Below are 26,515 nucleotides of genomic sequence, written 5' to 3'. Positions count from 1 at the left end.
GTGCATGTAAAAAAAACAAAAAACAAAACCCAAACACACAAAACAATCCAAGTGACTTTATGGATGCATTCCTGACTTTTATGGATTCTGAATCTAATTCCTCCATTCAGGCTTAGATACTAAGTTTTAGGGACCAGCTCAACACCCGCATTTCAGTACTTAACCCCTCTTGTCATATTTGTCCAAACAGTCAATTGTTAAGATATGACGACTTTGCCAGTGGGCCTTTATCTGTGCTGCTTTAAAAGGAGAGCTCTTCTGGAAATCCCTCAGTACTTCTAAGCTTTCTAGTTTCTACTTCTCATAGTTAGATGGTAACTCTGTTCACAAAACACATTCATTATGTGATTCCTAACACATCTTTAATACGAAGGCAGAACAGCAATTATTCTCGTTTTGATGAGAGACTGAGGACATATTGCTTGCCTATGGTTAAGCAGATGGAGGACCTAAGTACTAGCACCCAGGTGTTCATTTCAAACTGGATACCACCAGAACTCCACAGGACAGGAAACCCAATCTGCCAGTAAGACTGGAGAACGTGATGGTCAGGATGACTTGGAAGCTCTCTTTAACTCAGGGAAAGGACAAACCATGAGAGGCACAAGTAAAGGTTCAAATTTTATGTCTAGGGGGCTCACCATGTCAGCTACAACTGTGGACAAACGACTGCCCATCACCAAGTTAGTGAAGAACCTGAAGTTTCCCTACATCACACAGTATCTGCATCAGTCCACACCCATGCCCCAGACACCTCAACAAATCTATTCAATGCAGAATCCGTAAACAGCTCACACCCCATTTATTATTTAAAAATATTTTGTTACAAAAGGAAAAAAATACAATGCAGTATAAAAGATTGACATCGTCATCAAGTTTATTACACAATTTTCAACCTATCAGAAAGACAAACAAATCACTGACAACAAGGGGATGGGGCCTTGACCTTTTGAGGGCTGGGATTCTTTTTTTTTTCTCCTTTTGCTATGAGGAATAAAACTAAAAATTCTGTCATTGAGTAAAAATAAACAAAAATGGGGAGAAAATAATTCTCCGGGTAAACAGCTTTTCTGATATTCTATATAGTTTTTCCTTAACTGTCACTTTACTTGGTTTTCTCTACATTTTAAAAAGACACCCCAAGTTGCTTTCAAGAATAAGCACATCACTTAACACTTGGCCAATTGGGCAGGGTGTCATGTTCTGAAGTGGAATAGGGATTGGCTTGGAGGACAGGAAGATAAGCTACAACTTGTAGCCTCTGTCCCAAGGGAATGTGCTTCTCCAACCCTGGGGATGCTCCCTCAGTGATTGAAGGGGTCTATTAGAAGTGTGTTGGGAAGAGAGGAAGGATCCAATTCAGTCTCTCTCCTGAGTCTGATGGGTCTCCAATGACCCTATGCCTCACACACCAAGTCTCATCTCACATGCCACGTCTCTTTTCACATTAGATGTCATAGACCCTGCAGATGCATGCAGAAGGAACATCCCCTATGGAACTCCAGGACTGTGGCTGCCTCCTGCAGGAGCAACCTATCACAATCTGGATGCTGAGAAAAGCAATTCCATTTGCCTGTGCAGAAAACAGCCATGAGTGTGCTGGCCCTTAGAACTCTGAGCTGAGTTCACTTAAGTCAGGCTCCATTTCTTCTCTGCTCTTTGTCAAAGGCAGGAAGCACCTCCAGGCCAAGTGAGGGGAAGTATTATAGTCAAAGGATAAAAAAAAAAAAAACCCAACAAAACACCACATTTGTGACTTTATCTGCCTACTAGTGCTGAGTTATCCCACAATAAGTCAAAGTATGTACCGTGGGGATGCAAGCCCATGCTTACATCAAACCTGAAAAAGAAGAGCCCATGCAAGTAGGCCACATCCTGCTCAAATTGCTTCCTTCCCCACACTCCTGGTACTTAATTAACTAGGGGTCCTCATTACTGAGGTCCCATGACATCCCTATGTCCCAAAGGCAATACCTTCCTCTAAAACAAGGAAGCAGCCTTCTTGGGGGAAGGATTCCATGTTAAATGGAAAGCCTCAGGGAGAGGGAACACCTAAGAGCTGGTTATTGCAACAGACAACCGAGCCTGAAGCAGCAAATGGTGGTAACTGGCTTGGCTAGGCCTCCAGGAGAAAGGAACCTCCTGGGTTTTGCTTCTGAGGGGCAAGTCCACTGAGGAGTTAGATAGCAAGGAGTCAAAAGGAGTCAGCCCTCTAGAAGGCCAGGGAAATAAACCGTCAATACGTGAGAAGAGAAAACCCAGAACAGCAGCTTGTCACAAGGTAGTTTCTGTTCTCATGGTCCCTCCTCAAAGGGCTAGGAAGGTAAAGGAGTTGAACAAAGAAGTGGTATGTTAGCAGGGTTTGGACCCTCTTGCCCCCACCAAATCTAGTACCGAGGGCACAACCCTGGGCATTTTTGGCACACCCAGTCACTCTCCTAAGATCCCACAAAGAGGATCCATTTTCTCTGGGAAGGAAGTTTTCTCAGTAACCTCACCATTGACTGCTCCTGGGGAATCAGAAACTCAGGTTTCCTTGGACAAAGCACCATTCTCTATGGAGACTAGGGGCTGGACATGTTGCTGTCCTCCTGTCTGCCCCCATTCTCTACCCCATCAAGTCTTTAGGTTCTTCCCCCCTGGCAAACAGGAGGTGTGGGATTGGGAGGGCTGCCAAGCCATCTTCAATCCTGTAGGGCAGAGGGTATTGCCTGGAGGAAGTTAGGGGTTTGGAAGAGGGGAAAGGGGTGGAGCGGCCTCCGTCCTTTAGTCCTGATCAAGGTGAGGAGATGCAAGTCCATTAAAAACAATTTGCTTCCACCCAGACTCCTGCAATGAAAGCACCAGAAGAGAAGAAAACACCAGTTAGAGGCCACTCTCTTATCAGTAAGGGCTTATATGAGACACACTGGCATTTCCTGAAATCACAACCTAACTCAGAATGTAGGAAGAGAATGCAAGCTTAGCAAAGTAGAATAAAGTGGACTGTCTGGCATCGAGTAATGTGAGGAAATGGATGGAGAGAACACAATGAATAGAGATTAAGACTAACCAAAATGGTGACATCTTTAAGGTTAAGAGGAAAACATGGACAATAGAATGAAGTCTCTGAAAGCAGTTTGAGAATATTTTATCAGGGAAAGGCTGGGAATTAACATTTCAAGAAAAGTTGCTGCAAGGAAACACAGCTTCAGAAAGTCCACTATGAGCAAGTCATAGCTTACCTTAAGGGGAAGAAAATAAAAGAGAGAAAAGGAAAAGGGAGAAATAACAGTAAGAAAAAAAGTGTGTATACAACCCAATCCACCAATTCCCAAAACACCCAGAGGCACCAGCAGGAAGCACTCCTTTAGCAAACTCCTCAATATCTGTTTTCTTTTAAAGCAGCCCTGGTAAGAACAGACTTCAAAACCAAAAAGCATACACATTCATACACCCCAACCAAAAGCTACAAACCAAACCAAAATACAGATTCCAAACATTATGCTTATGTGTGTGCACACAGACACACAGCAACAGAGCCTTTTCAGGCTGTACTGAATAAAATGCAAGTGATTTTAAGACTTTTCCCAGATAACAGTTGTGATGAGACCCAAAAGTACAGGAACATTAACTAGGAATGACTTGGCCAAGCCAGAACTAACACAGAGATGGAAGAAGAAAACAGTAGAAGTCATCACCAAAAATATATGACAGCCTGTTCAGAACCTTTACACCCAACAGAAGAGTCTGCTAGGCCACTTGCCACATTGCTAATCTTAAGATCCCTAGCCAACCCAAAACGTGCAGATGGTAGTATGGTCACTTGATGATAAAAACAGAAGCAACAGTCAGAAGGAAAGGGGAGAATTAAATTCAATAAATTTAGTAAATTCAGTTTACTAAATTGAACCTAGAATTGCAGCCATACACAAATGCTTACCCTTTATATAAATAACTTTGTAAAGAAGTGCTGTGGGATGGTCTGTATGTCAAATTGTTCTGATTGGTCAATAAATAAAACACTGATTGGCCAGTGGCCAGGCAGGAAGTAGGTGGGACAAGGAGAGAGGAGAATGCTGGGAATCGGAAGGCTGAGGCAGAGAGACACTGCCAGCCGCCGCCATGACCAGCAGCATGTGAAGACGCCGGCAAGCCACCAGCCACGTGGCAAGGTATAGATTTATGGAAATGGATTAATTTAAGCTGTAAGAACTGTTAGCAAGAAGCCTGCCACGGCCATATAGTTTGTAAGCAATATAAGTCTCTGTGTTTTCTTGGTTGGGTCTGAGTGGCTGTGGGCCTGGCGGGTGACAAAGATTTGTCCTGACTGTGGGCAGGCAGGAAAACTCTAGCTACAAAGAAGCCTCACAAATCTCATAAGAGCCAGCCAAAAAGACATATACACACAAAAGACATCTGCATGCTGCCTCATCCTTCTAACCCTGGGCTGGCACTATTGTAGCCTGTTACTCAGAATCTGTATCATCTTCTTCTTGCTGACATCTCTAAACATATGTGCAATTATTTGTCCTTTTTTCTATAAAGAAAAACTAAAGCTCTTAGTGCCTTCTTTGTTTCTTAAAATTCAGGATCCTGAATGTTGTTTTCTCCAGACAGGGTCCTGCTGTGTAGAGCTTAGGTTGCTTTGAAATTATGATCCTCAATTATCTGTTTTCTTTTGAAGCAGATTAAGACTAACCAAAATGGTGACATCTTTAAGGTGACACCTTAGTCCTCCAAGTGCTGGCATTACAGGCATGTACCATCAGAATTGGCTGAATCTTTAAGCCAATTTCTGTTCAAACTTGAACAGAAAGCCCAGTTTTCAATGGATCAGGAGGTTATGGATGAAGTGAGAATGATTCTATTTCAAGTAAGAAACACCCTAAAATAATGGACAATAGTTATAGTGAATTGAAGACACAGACCACTTAGAACATCCTCAAACTCCAAAGCATACACATGCATGTCCTGAAGAAAAGACATTTTTTTGTGAAGTGTCCCTACAGAATGAGATGCAGAGGGTAACTGGTTTGTCAAGGGAACTGGTGCTGGCAGTAGTGCCTGAATGCAGACAGAAGTCAAATATCCATCACTTTAGTTGGCCCATCAGTTGCAAGCCCCAGAGCTGGGGCCCCCTCCTGGGAACAGAAGAGGATGTTGCTGTTCCATTGATGTCTCTGAACAAAACATACCTTTCCTGATCAAGGAACACATGTTCACAGCATAGAAACACAACTATCTTTTGAAGGAAAGATGCTGTGAAAGCTTTTCAAATAGCATGGAGGATTAAGTTCTTTACAGAGAGACCTGAACATCACATCCCCAACATGAAACCCTTCTAAGCTACAATTTAGCAAATGAAGATAGAATTCAGACTACCATGAAAATTACAGATGATTTTTCTCTCTTTTTAAAGTGTCTGATTCACTTGTGCATGTAAGTTAGGGGAACAGGAAAAGAAGTGACGTGGAAAACTTACCCAAGAGTGAGCTTTCCTCACTTCATCACAGGCCTGTACCAGTCAAATAAATGTTTTTCTTTAACTACCAAAAGAGGACTTTCAGGTAGATCAATAAATCTTTCTGGCAATTTCACTGTCAAAAGGTTGTTAAAGGAGCAAAGGCAGCAGGAATGTTCATATACAGTCATATAGTCTGTTAAGTACACTGAATGTGGGTTAAGACTACAACTGCTGCTTTGTACAGACCAATTAACAGCTCCCTTCCTAATCACTTTGTTTTAGTTTTTCAAGACAGTTTCTCTGTGTCGCTCTGGCTGTACTGGAACTCACTCTGTGGACCAGGCTGGCCTCCACAACTCAAGAGATCTGCCTGCTGCTGCCTCCTGAGGGCTGGGATTAAAGGCATATGTTACTCTGGCTCTCCCAGGTCACTCTTATCCTATCCATTTCCAAAGAACACATACTACATAATGGGAGGTGATGGCTCCCCCCACTAGGTCCTGCTACGTAGCCCTGGCTGCCCTTGAACTTGTGGTTCTTCTATCTAGGCTTCCTGAGTACCAGCATTATAAGTTTGATCACAACACCCAGCCCTGGTTGTTTTGGATTTCAAGTAAGTCTTCAATTGTGCTAGCTCAGAAGAGGTGATGCTGCTACTTACTGAAGGGAAAGAGTAGAACCAAGACATCCATGCCCACCTTGCCCAGCCCCAACAAGAAAGAGGGCCAGAGCCACTAGTAGGCTCCATCTTCATTAACCTGCATTTCCAAAGGCTACATATGTTATGTGAGCACCTTTCAAAACTCAATGTGTTGCAAAAATCTAGAAAGACGAACACAGAACTCATTCAGAGCTAAATTGTTGGCTCTTATGCGAGTTATCCTACATTTTAGAATTCCATGAGATAAGTAAAGAACAAAGAAAGCATTTGCCTGTTTGTTTTCTAAAGAGAGAAAGAAGGTACAAGTTGGATTGTTTGGGAGATGGGGAGGATCTGGGAGGAGATGAGGGAGGGGGAACCATGATCAGAATATACTGTATGAAAAAAATTATTTAAAAAGACAAGATAAAAAGAAACAGGCAGCTTAAAAGAAAGGACAGAGAAAGGTGTAGACTGAAAACATTAGTAATTTTTATCATTCCATTACTTTCTGTGGAAGAGGACAAAAACACTCTCAGCTGTGAAACTGTTTAAGTAAAGTGCCAGGTTGTTTTTAATCCCAGCTTTCAAGAGTCAGAGACAGGAGGATCTTTGTGAGTTGGAGGCTAGCCTGAAACTCATAATGAGCCCACGAAAGTCAAGACCATATAAAAGAGACCCTGTCTCAAAAAAAACAAAACCTGAAAAAGTTAAGGTAGATAACGCCAACAACAAAGCAGAGGGCAAACACAAGGGAATGCTTTCTTGTCTGTTAGTAGGCTGTACCTAGGCAGTGTTCAAAAGGTTTGACTTTACCATGAACTATGAAGATACACAAGTAAGGGTTTCCAGTTTCCGTCATCCAGTCATCCATAGTTAAGATCTACACAGCCTGCTCAACTACATTACTTCTCAACAATCAAGCAGACAACAGACCAGCCAGATCCTCCTAGCCATATTCTAGTCTATTTTATACATCTCCACAGAAACAGAACCAACACCCACTCTTTCCTACACCACAAACAATCCTTAGCAGTTTTCTTTCAGTTGGGATTGCAAAATGGTGGGATAAAACTCAAGAGTTACAGGCTCATCCTCCAAGATGGAGATGTTTCTGTGAATGAAAATCTATAGAAGCAGAGCTGAGAGACAGGGAGCCTAAGTCCTGCTAACACAGTCCCCGAGCCAGACAATCCGATCTAATTTCAATTACCCATGCCAATTCCCCCACACCCCTGCTTTTAACAAAGCTTACTAAAAACAAAAATATCCTTCCATGATAATTATTCATAGGGTCTCTAAAGCTATTAAAGATTTTTCAGAAAGGTTTTTCCTACTCTAAAGCTCCAATTTTCAAAATCTTTTTAATGGCTATCAATTCTTCAAGTCATTAATATTGTTTCATGAAAACTAAGGCAACAATCTCTCCTGCCTTGGCCAGTTTTCCCTTTTACTTGAAAATTGGGATTAAAATGTAATAATAATAGTAACAGTGGTTTTCATTTATTGAGAACTTGGGGGAGAAAGGAACATCTCGGTAACAAATCTTTCTTTTTGAAACAGGGTCTCACTTTGTAGTCTAGGTTGCCCTTCAACTCATGGCAATCCTCCTGTCTTGACCTCCCAATGCTGGGATTACGGGCATGCGCCACTACAGCCAGTTTACACTCAATCCATTGTTTAGGAACAGGGCTTTTTCCCACCTTTCTCAGTGGTGCCGGTCCCGTTCTCTATCCCGGTGTCTCTCATGCTCCCGGTTCCTCTCTTGGAAATAATCATCATGCCGATCTTCGTTATGAAGCAAGTCTCGGTGCCGCCTGCTGCTCTCCCGGGACCGGCTGGGTGACCTCTCCCTGGACCGATGTCTTTTCCTGTCAGAAAGATCCTTCAGCCTCAACTCAGAGGGCCTACCACATTCTTTCCACATGGGGTTTTGAATCTTCCAGTGTTTGCTTAAAATATTCTTAGTTCTCTATCATGGGGGTACTGTCTTGAGGATATTAGCTCTTTGAAGCCTATTCTTTATGGGGGAAATGGTTGACAGATTTGTCAAGACCTTACTAATGTATTGGACAGGGTATTTAGAATTTTGCAAGTATTATGAGTTCATGTTTATAACAGGTCTGTAGGTAAGTACTAGGACTTTTCCCCTTAAATTCTTGGAATGTTGCTAACTCAACTTCCACTCAAGATGGTCAAACAGGTAGTTAGCAACAGAACTGATATTCAAACCTAAGATTCAAAATCCCCATGTGTCCACCTAGTCCAGTTCCCCCTTTTCCTTGATCCCATGGTGAAGATTGAATCTAGGGTCTCATGAATGCTAGGCAAGAAGTCTTATCACTGAGCTACCTCCCCAGCATGGAAGTCTGTGTTCTTTATTAGTCTTTTTTTTCCTAAATGAGGCCAATGATTCTACCGAAGACAAGTTCCAGACATTAACAATACTTAATTAATGAAATCATCTCATTAATTTCTTCTCCTTAAAGACATGAATGTTAGGCCCCTCTTTAATCCAGACCCTTATCAGATACCCTGGGTTTCCTTCTTTTCCCAGCCAACCTGCAGGACAGTATTGCTTGACCCATCAGCCCCCAAAGCAATCAGCTCACCTGGAAGAGCTTCCACTGGCACCCACACTGTATGACTTGGCCTCTATGCCATGAAGACAGTCCTTAAGAGAGGAGATGAGGACACGACAACGCTCATCATTGGCGACTCGGGACTGTTTGATAACTGCAATGGCTGTTAGTAGTGTCTCAATGGCGTCACTGTAATCCCCTGGTAGGATGGAGAGAAAAGCCAAAGATGAGAAAAGACAGTAACCAAACTGGACCAAAAAGAGAATGCAGGAGGACACAAATTCTGAGTGACTAGCTGTTTTAAAGGGCCATGATAAAATGGACAAGGCAGACACAGCAGGTATAAAACTGAATGACAGTTATAGTACAGTTTGAAATCTGACAAAGGCTAGTGGCCCTATAATCAGTGCATCCTGATTATCATCCAAGGGCTACTTGACAACACTGATTAAAATAAACTGTCCTAGGGCTAGAGAGATGCTTAGCTGTTCAGATCACTTGTTGGTCTTGTAGAGAACCCAGGTTTGAGTTCCAGCACCTATATGACAGCTCACAACTACCCATTAACTCCAGTTTTAGGGAATCCAATGGGCACCTGGGTTCCAAGGATGCATGTGATATATGTACATATACACATGCAACACACACACACACAAGTCGAAAAAATAAAAATAAACTGTCCAATAAACATTTGAGCCAACAATTCTAAAAATTTCCTGTCCACAGAACTGTGTATGTTTAACCATGTTTTAATAATATTGTTTATTGGGCCTGGAGAGATGGCTCAGAGGTTAAGAGCACCGACTGCTCTTCCAGAGGTCCTGAGTTCAATTCCTAGCACCCACATGGTGGCTCACAACCATTTATAATGAGATCTGGCACCCTCTTCTGTATACATAAAAAATAAATTAAAAAAAAATATTGTTTGTTTTATCTTTGCTAGGACCTGGCAAGGCTACATAAATTAAGGAACAATGGCTCTACAGATCACTAGTTGTTAAACTCATGAGGTAATTTTGTAGGCAAATAAAGTAATCTATGTAAAGTGTTTAGCCTAGTGCCAGACACACAGTAGAGCTAAACAAATATTAGATGTTAAGATATACTAATAACATAGGTGTCTAAAACATAGGAAGTGAAAAGATAATGCTGAGAGCAGGGCAAGTTAGCTAAAATGGTGTGATATGCCTTAGGATAACAAACTTGCCTTTCTAGAACAGGTTACCCACAGGTCACTAGCTCTGCCCAGATTTCTTAGTGTAACAAATCTGTTATCACAGCACCATCTAGTTGAGGCACTACTTCTAAAACCCCAAAGCTTTTTACCTGTATGGAGTTACTACATAGACACAGGTCTAAAGATTACTTCTGAGATAAAGATCTCCCAGAGATAGCAATTACATTCTACAATAAATACAAAAAGGAAATAGCGTCCATTACTCATAGTGTAGGCACTGAGCTGATCTCTACAGAGCAGGTTTAGACATATCACTGGAACTTCCTCAAAGTCAAGAAACCAAGTCATATACTTCTTTTGAAGTGCTTATCTTCTGACATCTAACAGTGCTCCAACTTCAACTTTTCCAAATGGAAATGACAAAGGGGAAAATTTAAGCCAAAGGCAGCAAAGTAAGAGTTAATCACCTGCACTGGCTCCAGACACTGCTTTGGAAATGGCACTGCTGGAAATTGCTCTGTTTCGCTTCATTATCTCTTCAAATTCAGCTTCACTCACTGTAGAGGGTGGGGGGCCCGAATCTCGGCTGCAGAGAGATAATACCATATCAGACTGCCACATCCTTTATTACTTTCACCATATTCTATAATACTGTTATTTAATTCTTCTCTAGGATATGTCTCAAATGTTTTATATGTTCCTTTTTTTTTTTCAAGGACAGGATTTATGTCACATATATTCATAATTTTGGTTTGACACAAAAGTATTAGTCACTGCAGTCATTTATGGCACCAAGTTTAATCAAGCTGCTTAAAGGGAGTTATGAAAGATATGATTTGGGTCAGGTAGTTAAGATGAAAACAGAAAACACTAAATAAAAAACATTGATGGAGTTGGGGGAACTAAATTAGCCAGTAAAGTGCCTGCCGGGTAAGCATGAGAACCTGAGTTCAAATGCCCAGAACCCACATAAAAATACCAGGAATGGTGGAGCATGCTTATAATCCCAGTACTGGGAAAGTGGAGATAGGTGGATCCCTGGGGCTCACTGGCTAGCCAATTTAATCCACTTGGAGAGCTCTAAGCCAATGAAACACTGTTTCAAGCAAGGTGGACAACAAGATTGAGGATGACACCAAAGGTTGTCCTTTGGCTTCCATATTCAAGTACACAAAAGCACATATGCAGCTGCACACACACACGTGCACTTGCACATATAGGCATGCAAAACAAACCTATGACAGATACTAATCTATGTTCCAGGACTCAACATCACAACAAGATTATAGAGGAAAAGTATCAGCATTCAGTACTAATTCATGTAAAACCAATGTCTAAAACACTGTCTACTTAACTCACTCTGTAGACCAGGCTGGCTTGCCTTTGCCTCTGGAGTGTGTGTGCCACCACTGCCTAGCAAAACACTGTCTAGAGGTCAATCTGGTCTACACAGTGAGACCTTGTCTCAAAAACAAATAAAAAAATAAAAACACTGTCTACTCTACTATCCTGGCTCAAATCTGCAGGGAAATATAGTTTTTACCTGCCATGGTGGTTATAAGGTGTAGAGGCCTTCATGTAAGTATCTGGTGGAGGCCCCACTGTAGCATTTGGTGGGGGGAAGAAGGCTGGATTGAGGTGAAGGGCTGGTGGAATGGCCCCAGGGGGAGGTACAGCCAGATGAGGAGGTAATCGAGGAGGGGGGGGCATGAGATGCTGGTAGTGGATACCAGGAGGAGGAGGAGGGACACCAAAGCTTGAGGAGAGAGGTGGTGGGGGTGGAATTGGGGGTGGGGGCAGACCCATCAGGGGAAGGGCTGAAGGAGGACGGTTAAAGTAGGGCAACACGCTGGGGGGCTTATCCACACGAGCAGATGAGGGTACAAGGTTCTCAGAGGGAGTTGCCCGTCCATCAGCAGAATCACTAGAGTCTCGGGAGTGGGCTCGTGGAGGTATTCCTGCAAAGCAAAACAGAGCTCATGTTACTGCCCAGGCAGGCTTTGGACATGACAATAGGACCAGCTCATCCCTCAACAAGTCATCGGGCACCATGCTGAAGGAAACAAGTGAAGCAGCTGAGAGAAGAAACAAATCATTTGATGCCTTTCTGCTGGCCTCAGTGGAAAGACTGAAGTATCTTGGTTAAGACAACCTCAAAAAGCAACATGATTCAAAAGTCCTGTATGTCAAAGAATGCTCTTATCTAGGGTCCTTAAAGTGCTTAGAATATATTTAACCCTTAAACTTATTACTTGTTTTCAAATACACACATTCCAAACAACCTATGAGAAAATGATGTTGAAGCACTCTCACTGATATTCTGCTGGAAATCCTACATCCCCCAGATTTCAGAGACTCTTAAGGCTACTACAAGCCGACCTTCTTTATTATGCTGTACTCTAGAAATGGTCTCTTTGTCATAGAACTCTGGTCAGAGAATTGAAAAAGTATGGGAAAAGTAGGAGACAGAGCCATTTTCTATCTACATAATTTCATTGAGAGAGCTAGCTCAGCCTTCTTAAATTAGACCCTAAGAAATATATGATAGTATAGCCTTGAGAGTCCTGCAGGTAGGAAGATGCTTAGCAAATATGGAGGAGGAGAAGAAGAGGAAGAGGAAGAAGAGGAAGAGGAGGAAGAGGAGGAGGAGGAAGAAGAAGAAGAAGGCGGCTTTTTAAACTAGAACTTACAGTCAGGGCCAATGCCCAAGGAAAGCCTATGGTGGGATCAACTACACTGACAACCATCTTGACTTCTTCACTCTGGGATACTGCCAGCCTGACACAGGACCTGTTCTTCATGTTTCAAACACATGACAATCTGTTCCTTTCTCAAGCTGTTATAAACTGAAGAAGTTTTAAAGTAAGTGCAATCCTCTGTAACAGTTAACCATGTTCTTAGGCACTGTTCCAATATTGACTTGTATATTTGGTTACAAGTCCCCAGAGAAGCAGCCATTTTCGAGCAGAGGAAGTCCATCAGCTGTATGCTTTTCAGCAAAGTAACATGTACAAGGAAAAAGCTGAGAAGAGGTAGAAATACTATTTTCAATACAGCTATAAAGAGCTGCATCTTGGGGAAACCATGGGAGGAGGGTGAAATTATACAAAGATTCTGAAACAGAAGGGACTTGAAAATGTGAGTTGTCAAGGAAGCTAAGTGTGTGCCTTTAAGTCAGGGCAATTGGAGCTCACACCTCATCCACCTAGCTGTCAATACAAAGGACAAAGACAACTGTTTCTACAAAAGAGGCTCTATTTCCACATGAAGGACATACCCCATTAATACAAGGAACTACTGTTTTAGAGCTCGGTATAAGTAGTGACAGCAGGTATGTGGTGAAATGTTGCTGCCACCACCTCTCCCTGAGTAGTGAAAGAAAAGGAGGCTGACTATTTCAGGCAGGGCCTTACAGGGTAGCTGTACCTTGTGAGGTCAGGGTAAGCCAAGATTGGTCCTCAGGTTTAGAAATCTAATTTCAATAATTTACCAGGGAGTAATCAGACCCTAGGAGAGTGAATTGTGCCAAACTCATAAGAAACTGATACACAAACCAAAGTAGTAATTTATTAGTTGATAATGACAAATATTTACTGCCAAGCAAACTGGAATACTTGTAGGCTGGTCAATGCATTCTCTTCCCAGGAGGAAAGCCTCATTAAGAAATTAAGGTAGTATTAGAAGGTGGTTTGGTGAACAGAGTCAGATTAAAGGGAGTAAGATGAACTTAAAGGATCAAACATAGAATGCTGCACTTTTTAAAAATTGTTAAAATTTTATTATGTGTATGGGTAAATTGCCTGCATGTATGTCTGTGTACCACACATATGCAGGGCCCACTAAGGTCAGAAGAAGGCACTGGATTTCTTGGAACTGGAGTTAGAGACAGTTGTGGGTTTCAATGTGGGTACTGGGAACTGAAGCTGGGTCCTCTGGAAGAGCAGCCAGTCTCTTAACTGCTGTGAGCCATCTCTCCAGCCCCATATATCCCCACCCCCCAGACAGGGTTTCTCTGTGTAGCCCTGGCTGTCCTGGAATTCGGTCTGTAGAGCAGGCTGGCCTCTCAAGTGCTGAGATTAAAGGCGTGTACCACCAATGCCAGGCTCCATTTTCTAAAAAACCAATGTGATATACTTGCCAAACAAACTAACTAAGTATTCAATAACTGTTTCCTTTCTCTAGGATAACAATGGAGAAATAATGCTGTATTTTTGTTATCTAACACTTCTTTTGGTTGATTCTTACAGAGCACTCCATATATACACTCATGATGAGATCACTTATCTTAATTATACTCTAGGGTGTCTGCTTTTTAAAAACTCAAGAGAACCACGTCTTACTTAATTCATGGTGTGTCCATTTATGGAAGATGGAGTTGACAGTTGACAAGAACTTTAATCATTTTCAGTTCAGATGGGAAAGAGGTCCTAAGTAGTGAACTGACTCGTTCAAAAGGTTAAAAAGATCAAAGGCAGAACCCACTGACTAGCTGAACCTGATTCCCAGGATTGTGCTCTTACACAATCTCTTAGGCCTATTGTACCAACAAGCCATACCCAACAGTACCCTTCTCCCAAATACTCCACATCAGTCTGAGCCCACACCACACCAACAAGCCCACAACCTCCCCCCATCATACAGATGGTCTCCACGTACCCCCTCTTGGGACTCGGACGCACTCACGTTTCCGAGCCTGCGCCTCAAACTGTGATAAGTTCTGCCGGGTGGCCGGCCTCACATCCACTTTTTCTCCATTAAGAACTTTTCCTGGCAAGAGTTCCAGCAATTTGTGGACAGAATTTTCAGAGGCTACCACCACCTCAGCATACCTGGAGGAACCAAGTAAAAAGGAGAAAAATATTTAGACACTGGAAAAGGAACAAAAATTCTATTTGACAAAGGAAAAGGCATCTTGCTAAACTAAACACACATACACACACACACACACACAGCAATAAGAAGGTGCCACTCTATATACTTCCTGTTTTTCCTTACTTTTTGGAATTTAAAATTAACATTCTTCCCTTCAATAGATGGATGTTCAACTTCAATCTAGCTAGGGCCTCAATCTACTATGGCAGTTTGTCAAAACCAAAGCAGTAAGCTAGGCTGGAGTGGAAGGGGGTTGGAATCCAAGTTTAAATATATAACAGATCCATTACCCTAATAGTCACAAACTAAAGGGGGCTCCCCAAATCCAGACCTCACCCTTTAGACTGGCCATTTGCACGGTTCTCTGCAAATTTTAACTCCACCACATCATAGACTCCTATAGAGCGAATAACCTGGATCAGCTGCTGGTCTGTAGTCCACTGGGGCCGGCAAGATGGAAGAGGGAGAAATGTCAAGAGCTACATGCCTGATACCCACCCACCCAAATGTCCCAAGTCCTGTTCCCAAATCTAGGACTCCTGCTACAACCATAACCGCCCACAGGAAACCCCCAAAGCCCAGCATTATTTCAGTCAGTGCAGGCTTTTCCCATTGTCCTCAACTCTAAACCCATCTAAGGCCACAGCTTCTATGTTTGGAGATTTAAGATTGAAATTTACTTTAATTTTGACTGACATGTGGGCTGGTTGATCATCAGATCAAACAGATTGCTAGCAACTTTAATTATAGATGTGACAGGCTAGAGTTGACCATGCCAGGAACTTTCCCATCAGTATATACATCTCCTGATTTGGCATCCCCCACCACCAACCCAAAACATGTCACACAGTTAACTTTTACAGAATAGTCAACACATATCCCAATACACTAGAGCTATCAAGGTCTTTGATCCCCATCACCCACCATTATCACAGGACCATCTAATGACCACCAAGAGTTCAAGGTGTTCACTCTGAAATCTCGTCCCATAGATGACCCTGCTAGACATAAAGCCCCAGGGTCAGGGGCAGTAATAAGATGGCAGAAAAGGCAACTACCCACTTAATCAATGCTTTCTTCGGCACCAGTACGTCCTCAGGATAGTTCTCTTTCAGAGATCAATCCAACCTGATCCCAGGAAAAAGAAATCCAACCCCATCAGAGCACAAAACAGTGCAACAGTGGTTTCTGAAAATGCCATCACCTCCCAGTGCTCTCCCTCCAGCCTACCCATAAGACTTTTGGTTATCCTTGCTTACCCAGGAGAAGCTGCCTACATAGACAGCTGCTCGTCTACTCCGCAGGCCACTATACGTATACAGGATTGCAGGGGTCTTGTTGTTTGGTTTGGGAGACGGCTCCTGGCGGACAGGAGGGGGTGGTTCAGTGCTACTGCTTCTATCATCTGAAGGCTGTGAGGTAGCCGTCAACACATCATCATACAGGTCAATCTGATCTGTATTGTTGAACTCCGAGTCCTAAAAGATGAGAAATTGACAATGAAACTTTTCAGTTTGTTTTTCTGCTTCATTGTAGTTGACTTAGAACCTATAGTTAAATGCTTTATAAAGCAATGCACAAAGCCTCCCTGTCCCACTCTAGGAAACAGGGTAAGAAAGAATTCCTGATTTGAAATTAGTACTGCTTATGAGATTTCCAAGACTATTCATGGTGTGTAAGTTTCTGTTAGCCTCCTGTGAGGATCAAAAGGCAAATGGTAAATAAGCAAACAAACCACTAATAAATAATTAGATACATGTATTGCTGTCATCAATGATGTCAGATTCAAAGACCACATCTAAAATATATTAATAAAATGAATTTTCAATATCAGGTTATATACTAGTATTGTTTTTAATAAGAGTACATTTATTTAGATATTTAAAGTAGGGGGAAAGAATGTGAAAGTGAGTAAACAAAATGCGAACACAACATTGAATTACCCTTTGGTTTATACAACTGATCCAGGGAAACTTTTAAGCTCTCAGAATACAATCTCAGCTTTCTAATAACCATCTAAGAAACAAGAGTAGAGGACTGGGGATATAGCTCAGTTGTAGTAGAGTGCTTGCCTTGAATATAGAAGGCCCTGGGCTCAAGTCCTAGTACTTATGTGCCATGTATCAGGTAGTTTAAGGTACAAAAAGGACTTAAAACTGGGCATAATGGCACATTTGCCTGTAATCCAGCATTTGGGAAGTAGTGGCAGATCATCAGCAGTTCACAACTGGCTTCACACAGAGTTTGAGAGCAGCATGGGCTGCATCAGACCATCTTGAAAAAACCAACACCAATGAGATGATTCTGTGGCTCATGAGTTCAATTACCAGGACCACACGGTAGAAGAAAAGTCTTGTCCTCTGATCTCAACACACTTGCCATATACAAACAAATGTAAAACTAAGTAAATCACCAAAATCCCAAACAAACAAATCCCCTCCTCCCCCCAAAAAAACTTGATGACTCCATCCTGTTCAATGCTCTAATCCTCAGAAACCACTATACTTAGCTTTCCGTATCTGTCAGTTTCCCATCTAGCTAAATATCAGCTGAAAACATCCTTTATTTTAAAAGGCTTTTGCCTTTTAAGATGGGGGCAGAGGAGATAGCTCAGTGGTTAAGAACAATGGCCACTCTTCCAGAGGACCTGGGTTTGATTCTCAGCACCCACTGGCAGCTCACAACTCCAGTCCCAGGGGATCAGATGCCATCCCTGGCCTCTGAAGGCAATGCACATACATGGTGTATAGACATGCATGCAGGCAAAACACTCATATGCATAAAAAATAAATGAAAAAAAACACAAAACTACAAAAGTCAAGGCCTGTATTCAACCCTTAGCAAAGTTGAAATAATCATTATCATCTAGAGACATTTTTACAGCATGGGGAAGGAATGCATAAAGATTATGTATGCAAAAATACCTTCTCCAAGTGGTTCTGAGCATGCTAGGTAAAGAAAGTCTCTACCACTGAACTATATCTTTGATTTTTTTTTTTTTTTTTAATTTTGAAACAGGGTCTGGATAAGTTATTAAGACTGGTCTTGAACTTGCGATCCCTTTTTGCCTCAGCCTCCTCAGTACAGGCTCATAACTTTTTTTTTTTTTTTAAAGATTTAAGTACCTGAATACTTTGTTAAAGAGGAAGATTCTGAGACCAATCCCCCAAGGATATTAAGGACAACTAGACTTTATACCTCCCATGAAGGCTTTTTAAAGGGGAAAAAAAGATTTTCAAATGAAATTTAAAAACAATAATAACAATATTTTATATATTCAATGCCAGAAAACTAGGATTCCTTTTATGCAGTATCTGTGATTCTGAGATGTATCTAAAAGTTGTAAGACAGATATCATCACCAAAAACTGGATTAAAACTAGATTAAAAAAAAAAAAGTGAGCCAATAGGAAGATTTCAACTTAGAGAGCAAACACATCAGTGGAAACCTTTTCATACTGTTAGCTTAAAGGCAATCAATGGACTCTTTTAAAATCTCTAAAAGAACAAAAAGAGGCTCAATCCTGGAGGATCTTGTTTCTGTAGATTACCACTTCAGAAAGAAAATCCAAAGAATTTGATGTTCCAGGTTTCAATGGTCTATCTGAGCCATGGAACCCCAGTTTAAAAAAAAAAAAAAAAAAAAAGCTAGCAATAGCTGGACATGGTGGCACATGACTTCATCTTTCAGGAGGCAGAGGCAGATAGATCTCTGACTTGGAGGCCAGCCTGGTCTACAGTGAGTTCCAGGATAGCCTGGGTTACAGAAAACCCTGTCTTGAAAAACCAAAATAAAAAAGCCCACTGATCCTACAAAAGAAATAAAAAAAAACACATACCCACATTTTATAGGTGGCAATGCTAAAATTTTTATTGTAAGAAGTTTAAATTGGAAACATGCATTCAACACTGAATAAGTATCTCAGCAAGATTTTGTGTTCCACACACACACCACACACAGGGCTAGTTATATTATGAAACTTCCTATTAGGAATTTGATTTTGCCCTCTAATATGCTCAGTGTTCCTACCTTCTAGCCCATTCTTGGTATCAACCCAATGAATTAACTAACTTGGGTATATTTTTCTTAGTGCAACCATCTTGACTATTGGTTACTTTTTCTTCCATTTTTGGAAGGGCACATCAATTTGGGGTCTCACACTCAATCTTCACAGTTCTCCTCTCACACCTCTTCCCCATCACTGTTGCCCATTACTCTGCATTGTTACCATCCACTTCGTTATTTTACAACTTTTGTTGTTGTTGGGGCAAGGGAGGGATTCTAACAGTTTCACATCGTAGCCAAGCTGGTCTCCAGTTTGTAGCCAATACTGCCTCAGTCTTTAGAGCACTGGGATTATAAATGTGTATCACCACACCCAACTAATATCACTACTACTTTTAGCCACTAGGAATGGCACCAATTTTTGAGCACTAGGATTTACTTACACTAACAACTCATTAGCTCTGGCAGTGCTCAGTAGACAGAAGTAGTTCAAATCCTTCTTGATAGAGAACCAAGCACACTATCAAGCCCATCTCAGCATGAGAAGGAACAAACAGAAAACTTAGCAGAGTGGCAGTTCTCAGTCACCGTTTTAGTTTTCCCCTGTCCAGCAGAGCAGTGGGAGTCCCAGGGCTCCCAATGCAACATCAATAAAGTATCCCTGCAAAAGGTTTTTGCAGTACGGGCTACCAGAGATCAGAAGCAAATACAGGGTTCCATGTGGTAATTGTGCTAATTTTCCTTTGGGAGCAAAGTGCTCTTGAGGAAGTTGTATGCAGGGATAGCTTGGGGCAAGTCAGTAACTGTCTCAAGATATTCAACAACCCAATTTATACTGATTGCTTTCCATCTAAGTCAACTTTTAACAACTTCCAGATTACACTAAAACCAGCTTTGCCAAAAATTAACTTATGGGGATGGGGTTCCCCTTCTCTACTTTCAAAGTCTATACTTGTTTCAATTTTCCCTGTATCAAACATTGCCTGTTTGGTATATATGTCTACAAATTTATACACTAAGTAGTCCATACACTAATTTTGGTTTTAGACCAAAAAGTCCTTAAAAAGAAAAAAAAAAAGCTAACTAAGGAACAAATTACCAATGTTAATAATGTCTACCTTGACAAAGCAGTTGACCATTGGACAAGAACTATGTCTTGTCTACGACCCCCCTCAAATCACATTGCTTAAGCAATTATTAATTTTTTTAAGATCAAATATGGCCCAGGGTCAAGGATTCTGCCATCTATTCTTTAAAATAAGTGAGTTGCAGTACAGAACTAAGAAAGTCTTGTTAATTAACAAAGCTATAAATTTCAAATGGTGAAAGTCTGATTCAAACAAACATGTAAAACTCAGGAAAGCAAGACTGGAGAGGGCTCCATAGTTAAGAACACTTTGTTTGTCCAGAGAAGCTGAGTTTGGTTACTAGTACTACAGGTCACAGCCACCTGTAGCACCAGCTCCAGGGGGACCTCATACTGCTGGGCTCCTTGGGCACCTGCACTCACATGCATGTAACCACACACATATACAAAATTGAAAATAAAATAACGGGGCATATGAGCCTCTTTTGTTGCTTCCTATCAAAGTCAGGGTCCAACCCAGGCATTCTATTTCTCTGGCCCATTCTCCCCAGGTCTTTACACCATTGGAACACACCAATGACAAGAACCAGCTTGCTCAAGGACAACAGTGTTGAAGAACCCAGGTTAGACAATTAAAGTTTTAAAGAGAAAGTTTCCATTGAGCTTTGACTTCAAGATCACAGAATTCAATTGCATAGATTACTATTTCAAGGGACATTTGTATAAATTCCCTGTTATTGTAATAAAAATGCAACGACAGAAACAAATTCAACCTAGCCTTTGACTTGCCTTTAAACTAGTTTATTCAATGGTCTTTACGTCCCTTCCACCTTCCAGAAATCTTAAGTTTTATAAGTAAAACATATATCAAAATGCCCACAGACTTCTCAAGACCACAGTTTAAAAAGACTATTTTAGACTATTTAAAAAGACTAAAGACACCTGGAGTGGAGCTGGAACCCCATCTTTAAAGTACCTAGTATACTGTGTCTTTCAAAGTTATCTCTTGTACTGTGTGCACCATTGGGAGGGGACTAGCAGGGACTAACATTCTGGAGCCTGGAGCCGCAAGCAGAGAGAACAGCAAAGTAACAAGTATCAAAATTATCCTCACAATACTGCAACAAATGTAATTTTGATTTTTAATTACGGTTAGTCATCCAACTTTGGAATGACTTGGGGAAACAAATTCCACAGGCTGATTCACTATTCTATTACACTTGGCTTTTTATTTGCTCTTAAAGCAAACCCTTTAAAATTGAAGCCTGGAGGTTCCAATTAACACAGAGGAATGGTCAGTCGTCTTCAAAGCCTCCGCTAGGGGGAAACGCTTCGATATTAAGGGGAATTATTTTGAGCTGAGAGAGAAGCCACTGTCAGTAGACTGATGAAGGAAAACCCAAAGCTGCTTATGATCCCTCTCACCTGGTTGAACTCTTCATCAGCGTAAATATCAATCAAGTCCACTCCTTCTGACATGGCTCCGGAAATACGCTCTCGAGCCCGGAGAACGGACAAAGTAAGAAAGATGCCACTACGGTATTCAGAAAAGGGTAAACAATTTTAAGGGACGAGGGTCCCGGGCTGGGAGGAGGGCAATGGTCTCCCGGCAGCCAGAGCCTGGCCCCACCCGCTCCGCCCCGCCCCGCCCCGCCCCCAGCCTCGCGCCGCCCCCAGCTCTCCCAGGCCGCCCGGGCTCGCGGGGCTCGCTGCCCATCACCCGCGGGCCCGACCCGAGTTGCGCCCGAGTCGGCGCCCGGAGCTGCCTGTGGCGCCACCGCCAAGCCCAGGCCTCGACGCTCGAGAGGGCCCAAGGGCTGCGCCGTGAAGAACCATCGCAGCGAGAGCCGCCAGCTCAGCCCGCCGCACCTGCTCGACCCGGGGGGCGGCCCAAGCTGGAGTCCCCCGCGGGCCCGGAAGCTACCGCCGCCTCCACTCCCACCGGGCCCGGTCCTCGCCCTCGGCTAGGCCTACCCTTGCTCCCTCCCACAGCTCCACTCCAGGACCTCAGCCCCTCCCTCGGAGGCCCGCGCTTCCCTCCACCCGCCGTCTTCCGCCACCGCCGCCACCTCAACCGACCCCCCTCCCCGCCGCGGCGCCAGCCCCGGCCCTCCTTCCGGCCCCGCCGGCCCCCGGCCGCGCGCCCCCGTTACCGGGAATATGGCGGCGGCCGCGGAGAGTCCCGACTAGGCCCGAAGCGCGCGAACCGCTCTCCGCCCCAGGTCCCGCCCCCCCCGCCGGCGGCGTCAGACGCACCGCTACTTCCGCCATACGCTGGGACGCGCCTTCCGGCTTGAGGTCCACCTCCACCGGCGAGGTCCACCTCCACTGGTGAGGTCCGCGGACAGACCGCCTGGGGTTCCCGGAAGTAGCCCGGCTGCCAGCTTCCGGTGCTGTAGGGAGAAATGGCGGTGGTCACCTTGATCCCGACGCTGGCGCGGGTGAGAGAGCCGAAGATTTAGGGTTCGGGGCGGGCAGCAGCTAGGACTGTTTTGTTCTCGTCTGTGTCCTGGAGACTCTAGGGAGAGTTCAGCTATCCCACAGCCCAGGGAAAGATCCCGTCAAGGCGAGGCTCGTACAGGCGCTGACATGAAGCTCTTTCTCCGTTCTTTGCTGAAGCCACGGTGTGCTCGAGTGAGAATACTCGGTAATGTGTGGTTAAGTCGTCAGTCATCGTGCGAGACAACTCAAATCTTACTTAAGTCGCCAGGCACAGTTACCTAACCTCCTCCAAACGCCCACTTCTAGCTCCTGTTCTTAAAGTCTTCAGTTCCTTCTCCCCCCTTTTTAGCCGGTCTTAATGTGTTGCCTAGGCTGACCTCTAATTCGCAATTCTCCTGCCTCATCTTCCCAACTACTGGGATTATAGGCTTGAATCAACACACTTAGCTTACTCTTTTTTTTAAAAAAACTTACATCTTGGTACTATTTTGGTACCATCTCCACTTTTTTGTTAGGCTTTAATCTGCCTCGAGTTTTTTTTAAAAAGCGTTTTTCATTACTCTTAACATTTTGGTTGTTCAGATCTGTGGTTTTAAGTATCTGCATGTCAGTGAATTTTCCGGTTTTCATATGCTGTTGGTTTGCGGTTTTATTTCAGTGTTGTTGAAAGGTAGTTGTGATTTGTCAAGACTTGTGATATAACTCGTGTTCATCCATGCATTTGAGAGGAATGTATGGTCGGTCTATTGTATGGAATGTCTGTATATCTCAGTTAGATAAACTTATAGTGTTGTTCTAGCTGTCAAATATTGAAACCCCCCAACCAAGCCCTGCCTCGTCTGGATGTACTGTCCCTTATTGAAAGTGTGGTATTAAAATATGTTGCTGTTTTTTTCTCTCTCTCAGTTCTGTCAGTGTCTGTTTCATAGATTTGTGTTCTCTAATGTTAGATCCACATATAGTTATGATTGTTACACCTTTCTGCTAACTCTTATTAATACTATATAATGTTCGTTATCTCATGCGACAGTTTTTGTTGTTGTTGTTTTTTTTTTTTGAGCTAAGCCCCAAACCCAGCGAGCGCTTTGGCATGCTAGGGAATCTCATTTTCTTCTCTCTCTCTCTCTCTTTCTTTAGATTAAAAGTATGTACATATGTGTATGTGCTTTCATGAGTGTATGTATACTGTGTGTGTAGGTGCCCATGAAGGCCAGAAGAGGGTGTTGGATTTTCTGGAATTGGAGTTATAGATGGGTATAAGCCATCTGCTGAGTGTGTTGGGAACTCAACCCCAGTCTTATGTAAGAGCAGTAAATGCTCTTAACTGCTGAGCTGTCTTTCTAGCCTCAGCAATCTCATTTTCTTTTGCGTCTCTTCTACAGAAATTTTCCTTGTGGTATGATGAGGCTTACATAGAATATTTCTAAGTCTATTTTAAATTGATAATTTTAACTGCACACAAGAACTTCTACTCCTTATGTACAAGATATTGATGCCATAGAGTATACTTTTTTTAGATTGGAAATTGGTGTGTGTGTGTGTGTGTGTGTGTGTGTGTGTGTGTGTACTCACACACACTTGTGAGTATAGCTACCCACTGAACACTCACTAAAGCTGCAGAGGGTGTTGGATCCCCTGGAGTTGAAATTATATGTGTCTTGGCTAGGTGTGGTAGCATAAGGCAGATGCTGGAGGGTCTCTTTGTTCAAGACCAGCCTGACCTAGAAGTCAAGTTCCAGGCCAGCTAGGGCTACATAGTGAATAATAATAATAATAATAATAATAATAATAATAATAATAATAATAACAACATCCTGTGTCATAATGAGCTTCCCTCCAAAATTGAAGCTTTTATCCTGGAGGAAATTGGTACACAACACCTATCATGCATGAAAGCCCTGGATTTGATCCCTAGTGTCACATACAATAGAGTGTAGTAGTAGCATATGCCTATAATTCTAGCACTCTGAAGTTGGTGGCAGGAGAATGAGAAGTTTAAGGTCATCATCCTTGGTTCTTTAGCAAGTTCAAGGCCAGCCTAGTGTGCTGCTATGACGAGATGGGAGGTAAAGACAAAAGAATCTCTGGAAGTTCACAGGCCAGCTCTGCTGACATACACAGTAGAGAACAACAAAGAAACTGTTGCAAAACAAGGTGGAAGGCGAAGAGTGACACCTGAGCTGTTCCTCTGACCTCTACATGTGCACCCATGTGTAGCTGGAGAGTTTTCTCTCCGGGTCCCGCCAAGCCCCGGCAGTCTGACAGCCCACTTATAAAATAAACACACACGCTTATATTATTTAAACTGTTTGGCCTAATGGCTCAGGCTTCTAGCTATCTAGTTCTTACATCTTAAATTAATCCATTTCTATAAATCTATACCTTGCCACGTGGCTCCTGGATTACCAGCATCTTCATAATGCTGCTCGCCATGGTGGTGGCTGGCAGTGTCTCCCTCACTCAGCCTTCCACTTCCCAGAATTCTCCTCTCTCCTTGTCCCGCCTATACTTCCTGCCTTGCCACTGGCCAGTCAGTGTTTTATTTATGCAGAACGATAACCACAGCACCCATATTTGTACACATAAGGATTTTTTTTAATGCATTTTCTTTTTTTTTTTTTTCTTTTTAACTTATGAATGAGTGCTCTATATGGATGTACAACTTTATTCCAGAAGAGAGCATCAGACCCTGCTATCGATGGTTGTGAGCCACCATGTGGTTGCTTGGAATTAAACTCAGGACCACTGAAAGAGCAGCCAGTCCTCTTAACCACTGAACCTCTTAATCTCTCCAGCCCCTAAAATGCATTTTCAAGTGCCTTTTCCAGAGATGCTGGTCCAGAATGCTTAGGCTGTGGCTTAGGAAATTGAACTTTCAAAGCATGCTGTATTCATTTACTAAAGGTGCCTTACAACAGAAATTTCTGTTTTTAAAGTTCTGGAGACTGAGATCTAGGATAAAGACGGTAGTACAGTTAATTCTTGTGGTCTCGCTCCACAACTTGCAGATAGCCACTTTGCCATTCTGCCCTCACATGGTCTTTCTTTATACATGCACATTTCTGACTTGCTGGACAATTTGTGCCTTGGTGGACTTCCTTAGGTTCATGATACTTGAGGTCTCTTGAGCTTCTCAAATCTAAGTGTCTGTTTCTTTTTCCAATTTTGGAAGTTTCAGTCATTTTTTTTTAAAAGATGGTATCTGTCTGTCTGTCTCTGTCTCTCTGTATGTCTTTCTTCTGTGTGCATGTGTTCTGGGGATAGAACTCAGGTCCTTAGGCTTGGAAACAAGCACCTTTACCTTCCTCTATCAGTTCATAATCAGTAGCTTTCCCAAGTGTCTGTGATGCTATAGTTTCTTTGTAACTACTAAAGTTACTCAGAGTCCCCTTCCTCTTTCCTTTCTTCCCTCTGTTTTGTCTGGAATTGGAGCCCTTCAGTTTCATAGTAGCCCTGCTCTAGCCTCTCAAATGCTGGGATTACAGGCATGAAGCACCATGCCTAACTAGTTGCTCTGCTCTCTTATTCTCAGTGGCTGCTGGACTTCTAAGAGTATGTTGACTCTATTAGTGTTGCAGGTTGTTCAAAACAGAAACCAACCAAGTCCCTTAGGCAATGCCAACACCCATGCTCCAGAACATTGACCATATACTCCTGAGCCCTGGGGAAGAGGCTCCCGAACGATACTAGATTTTATCTGCTATCTAAGGTTTCCTTTGCACCAAAAGTAAGCAGCTCAGCTTTCTTAGTCTCTGTGGTCCCTAAGTGTCAGGAATGGGTTGTGTCCTGTTGTTCTGAGACAAGAGAGACAAAGACCAGCCTCGTAGGCGGCCCCTGAAACGCTAGAGCATTAGGTGGACACCCCAGTTCTGTTTCCCCAGGAAAAATTGGTAGTTGTGATCTTTTTTTTTTCATTCTGCAGTAAGGCAGGAATGGGGACTATGGCAAGTGAATGCTGTTTGTGTTAACCATCACCGTTTGCTACAGCTTTCAACCAAGTGCCTTTTCTTATAGCACTTAGATTCAGCTTGTTCGGATGACCTTCTAGAAGTCTTACCTTTCTTTCCTAGGTAGAAGCCTGATGCTGGGATATTTTCCCCATCATCTTGTGCTTGGGTGGTGGGTTAGAGTGTTGGGGAAAACAGGATTATGGTATGTGCAGCCTTCCTATTGGCAGCTAATTTTGTACTTACCTAGGGAGCAGGAGCCTGTTTTCCCAGACTTCTCACAGAGAGAATAGATCTGTGAATTGTTGAGTCAGTAT

General features: G+C 42.8%; 2 protein-coding genes across 15 annotated transcripts in view; one reads left to right on the top strand and one right to left on the bottom strand.

Annotated features, from left to right (window-relative positions):
- Positions 1–785: 785 nt before the first annotated feature.
- Cpsf7 (cleavage and polyadenylation specific factor 7) lies at positions 786–22,191 on the bottom strand. Of its 14 annotated transcripts, none has more exons than XM_076559679.1 (11): positions 21,963–22,078; positions 21,235–21,343; positions 15,977–16,195; positions 15,642–15,715; positions 15,054–15,157; positions 14,502–14,674; positions 11,389–11,803; positions 10,313–10,431; positions 8,699–8,867; positions 7,790–7,957; positions 786–2,829 (listed from the first exon to the last, which is right to left on the bottom strand). In XM_076559679.1, the coding sequence occupies exons 4-10, from the start codon at positions 15,705–15,707 to the stop codon at positions 7,795–7,797; spliced, it is 1,209 nt and encodes a 402-aa protein (XP_076415794.1). In that variant the 5' UTR covers positions 15,708–15,715; positions 15,977–16,195; positions 21,235–21,343; positions 21,963–22,078; the 3' UTR covers positions 786–2,829; positions 7,790–7,794. The 14 variants fall into 14 exon arrangements, with proteins under 14 accessions (XP_076415794.1, XP_076415812.1, XP_076415805.1 ...); XM_076559697.1 differs by lacking the exon at positions 15,642–15,715 and adding an exon at positions 15,780–15,845 and having other exon boundaries at positions 21,963–22,045; XM_076559690.1 differs by having other exon boundaries at positions 14,529–14,674; positions 15,642–15,718; positions 21,963–22,045.
- The window catches only part of Sdhaf2 (succinate dehydrogenase complex assembly factor 2), a 22,510-nt gene continuing 18,073 nt past the window's right edge, over positions 22,079–26,515 (top strand). The window contains exon 1 of the mRNA XM_006993852.4: positions 22,079–22,250. Within this exon, the coding sequence (XP_006993914.1) occupies positions 22,215–22,250 (36 nt within the window). The 5' untranslated portion in view covers positions 22,079–22,214. The remainder of the gene's footprint in view (positions 22,251–26,515) is intronic.

The sequence above is a fragment of the Peromyscus maniculatus genome, chromosome 1 (assembly GCF_049852395.1).
Source record: "Peromyscus maniculatus bairdii isolate BWxNUB_F1_BW_parent chromosome 1, HU_Pman_BW_mat_3.1, whole genome shotgun sequence".
Classification (NCBI taxonomy): Eukaryota; Metazoa; Chordata; class Mammalia; order Rodentia; family Cricetidae; genus Peromyscus; species Peromyscus maniculatus.
The sequence above is the reverse complement of the archived record's forward strand: the minus strand, read 5'-3'. Positions and strand labels throughout refer to the sequence as shown.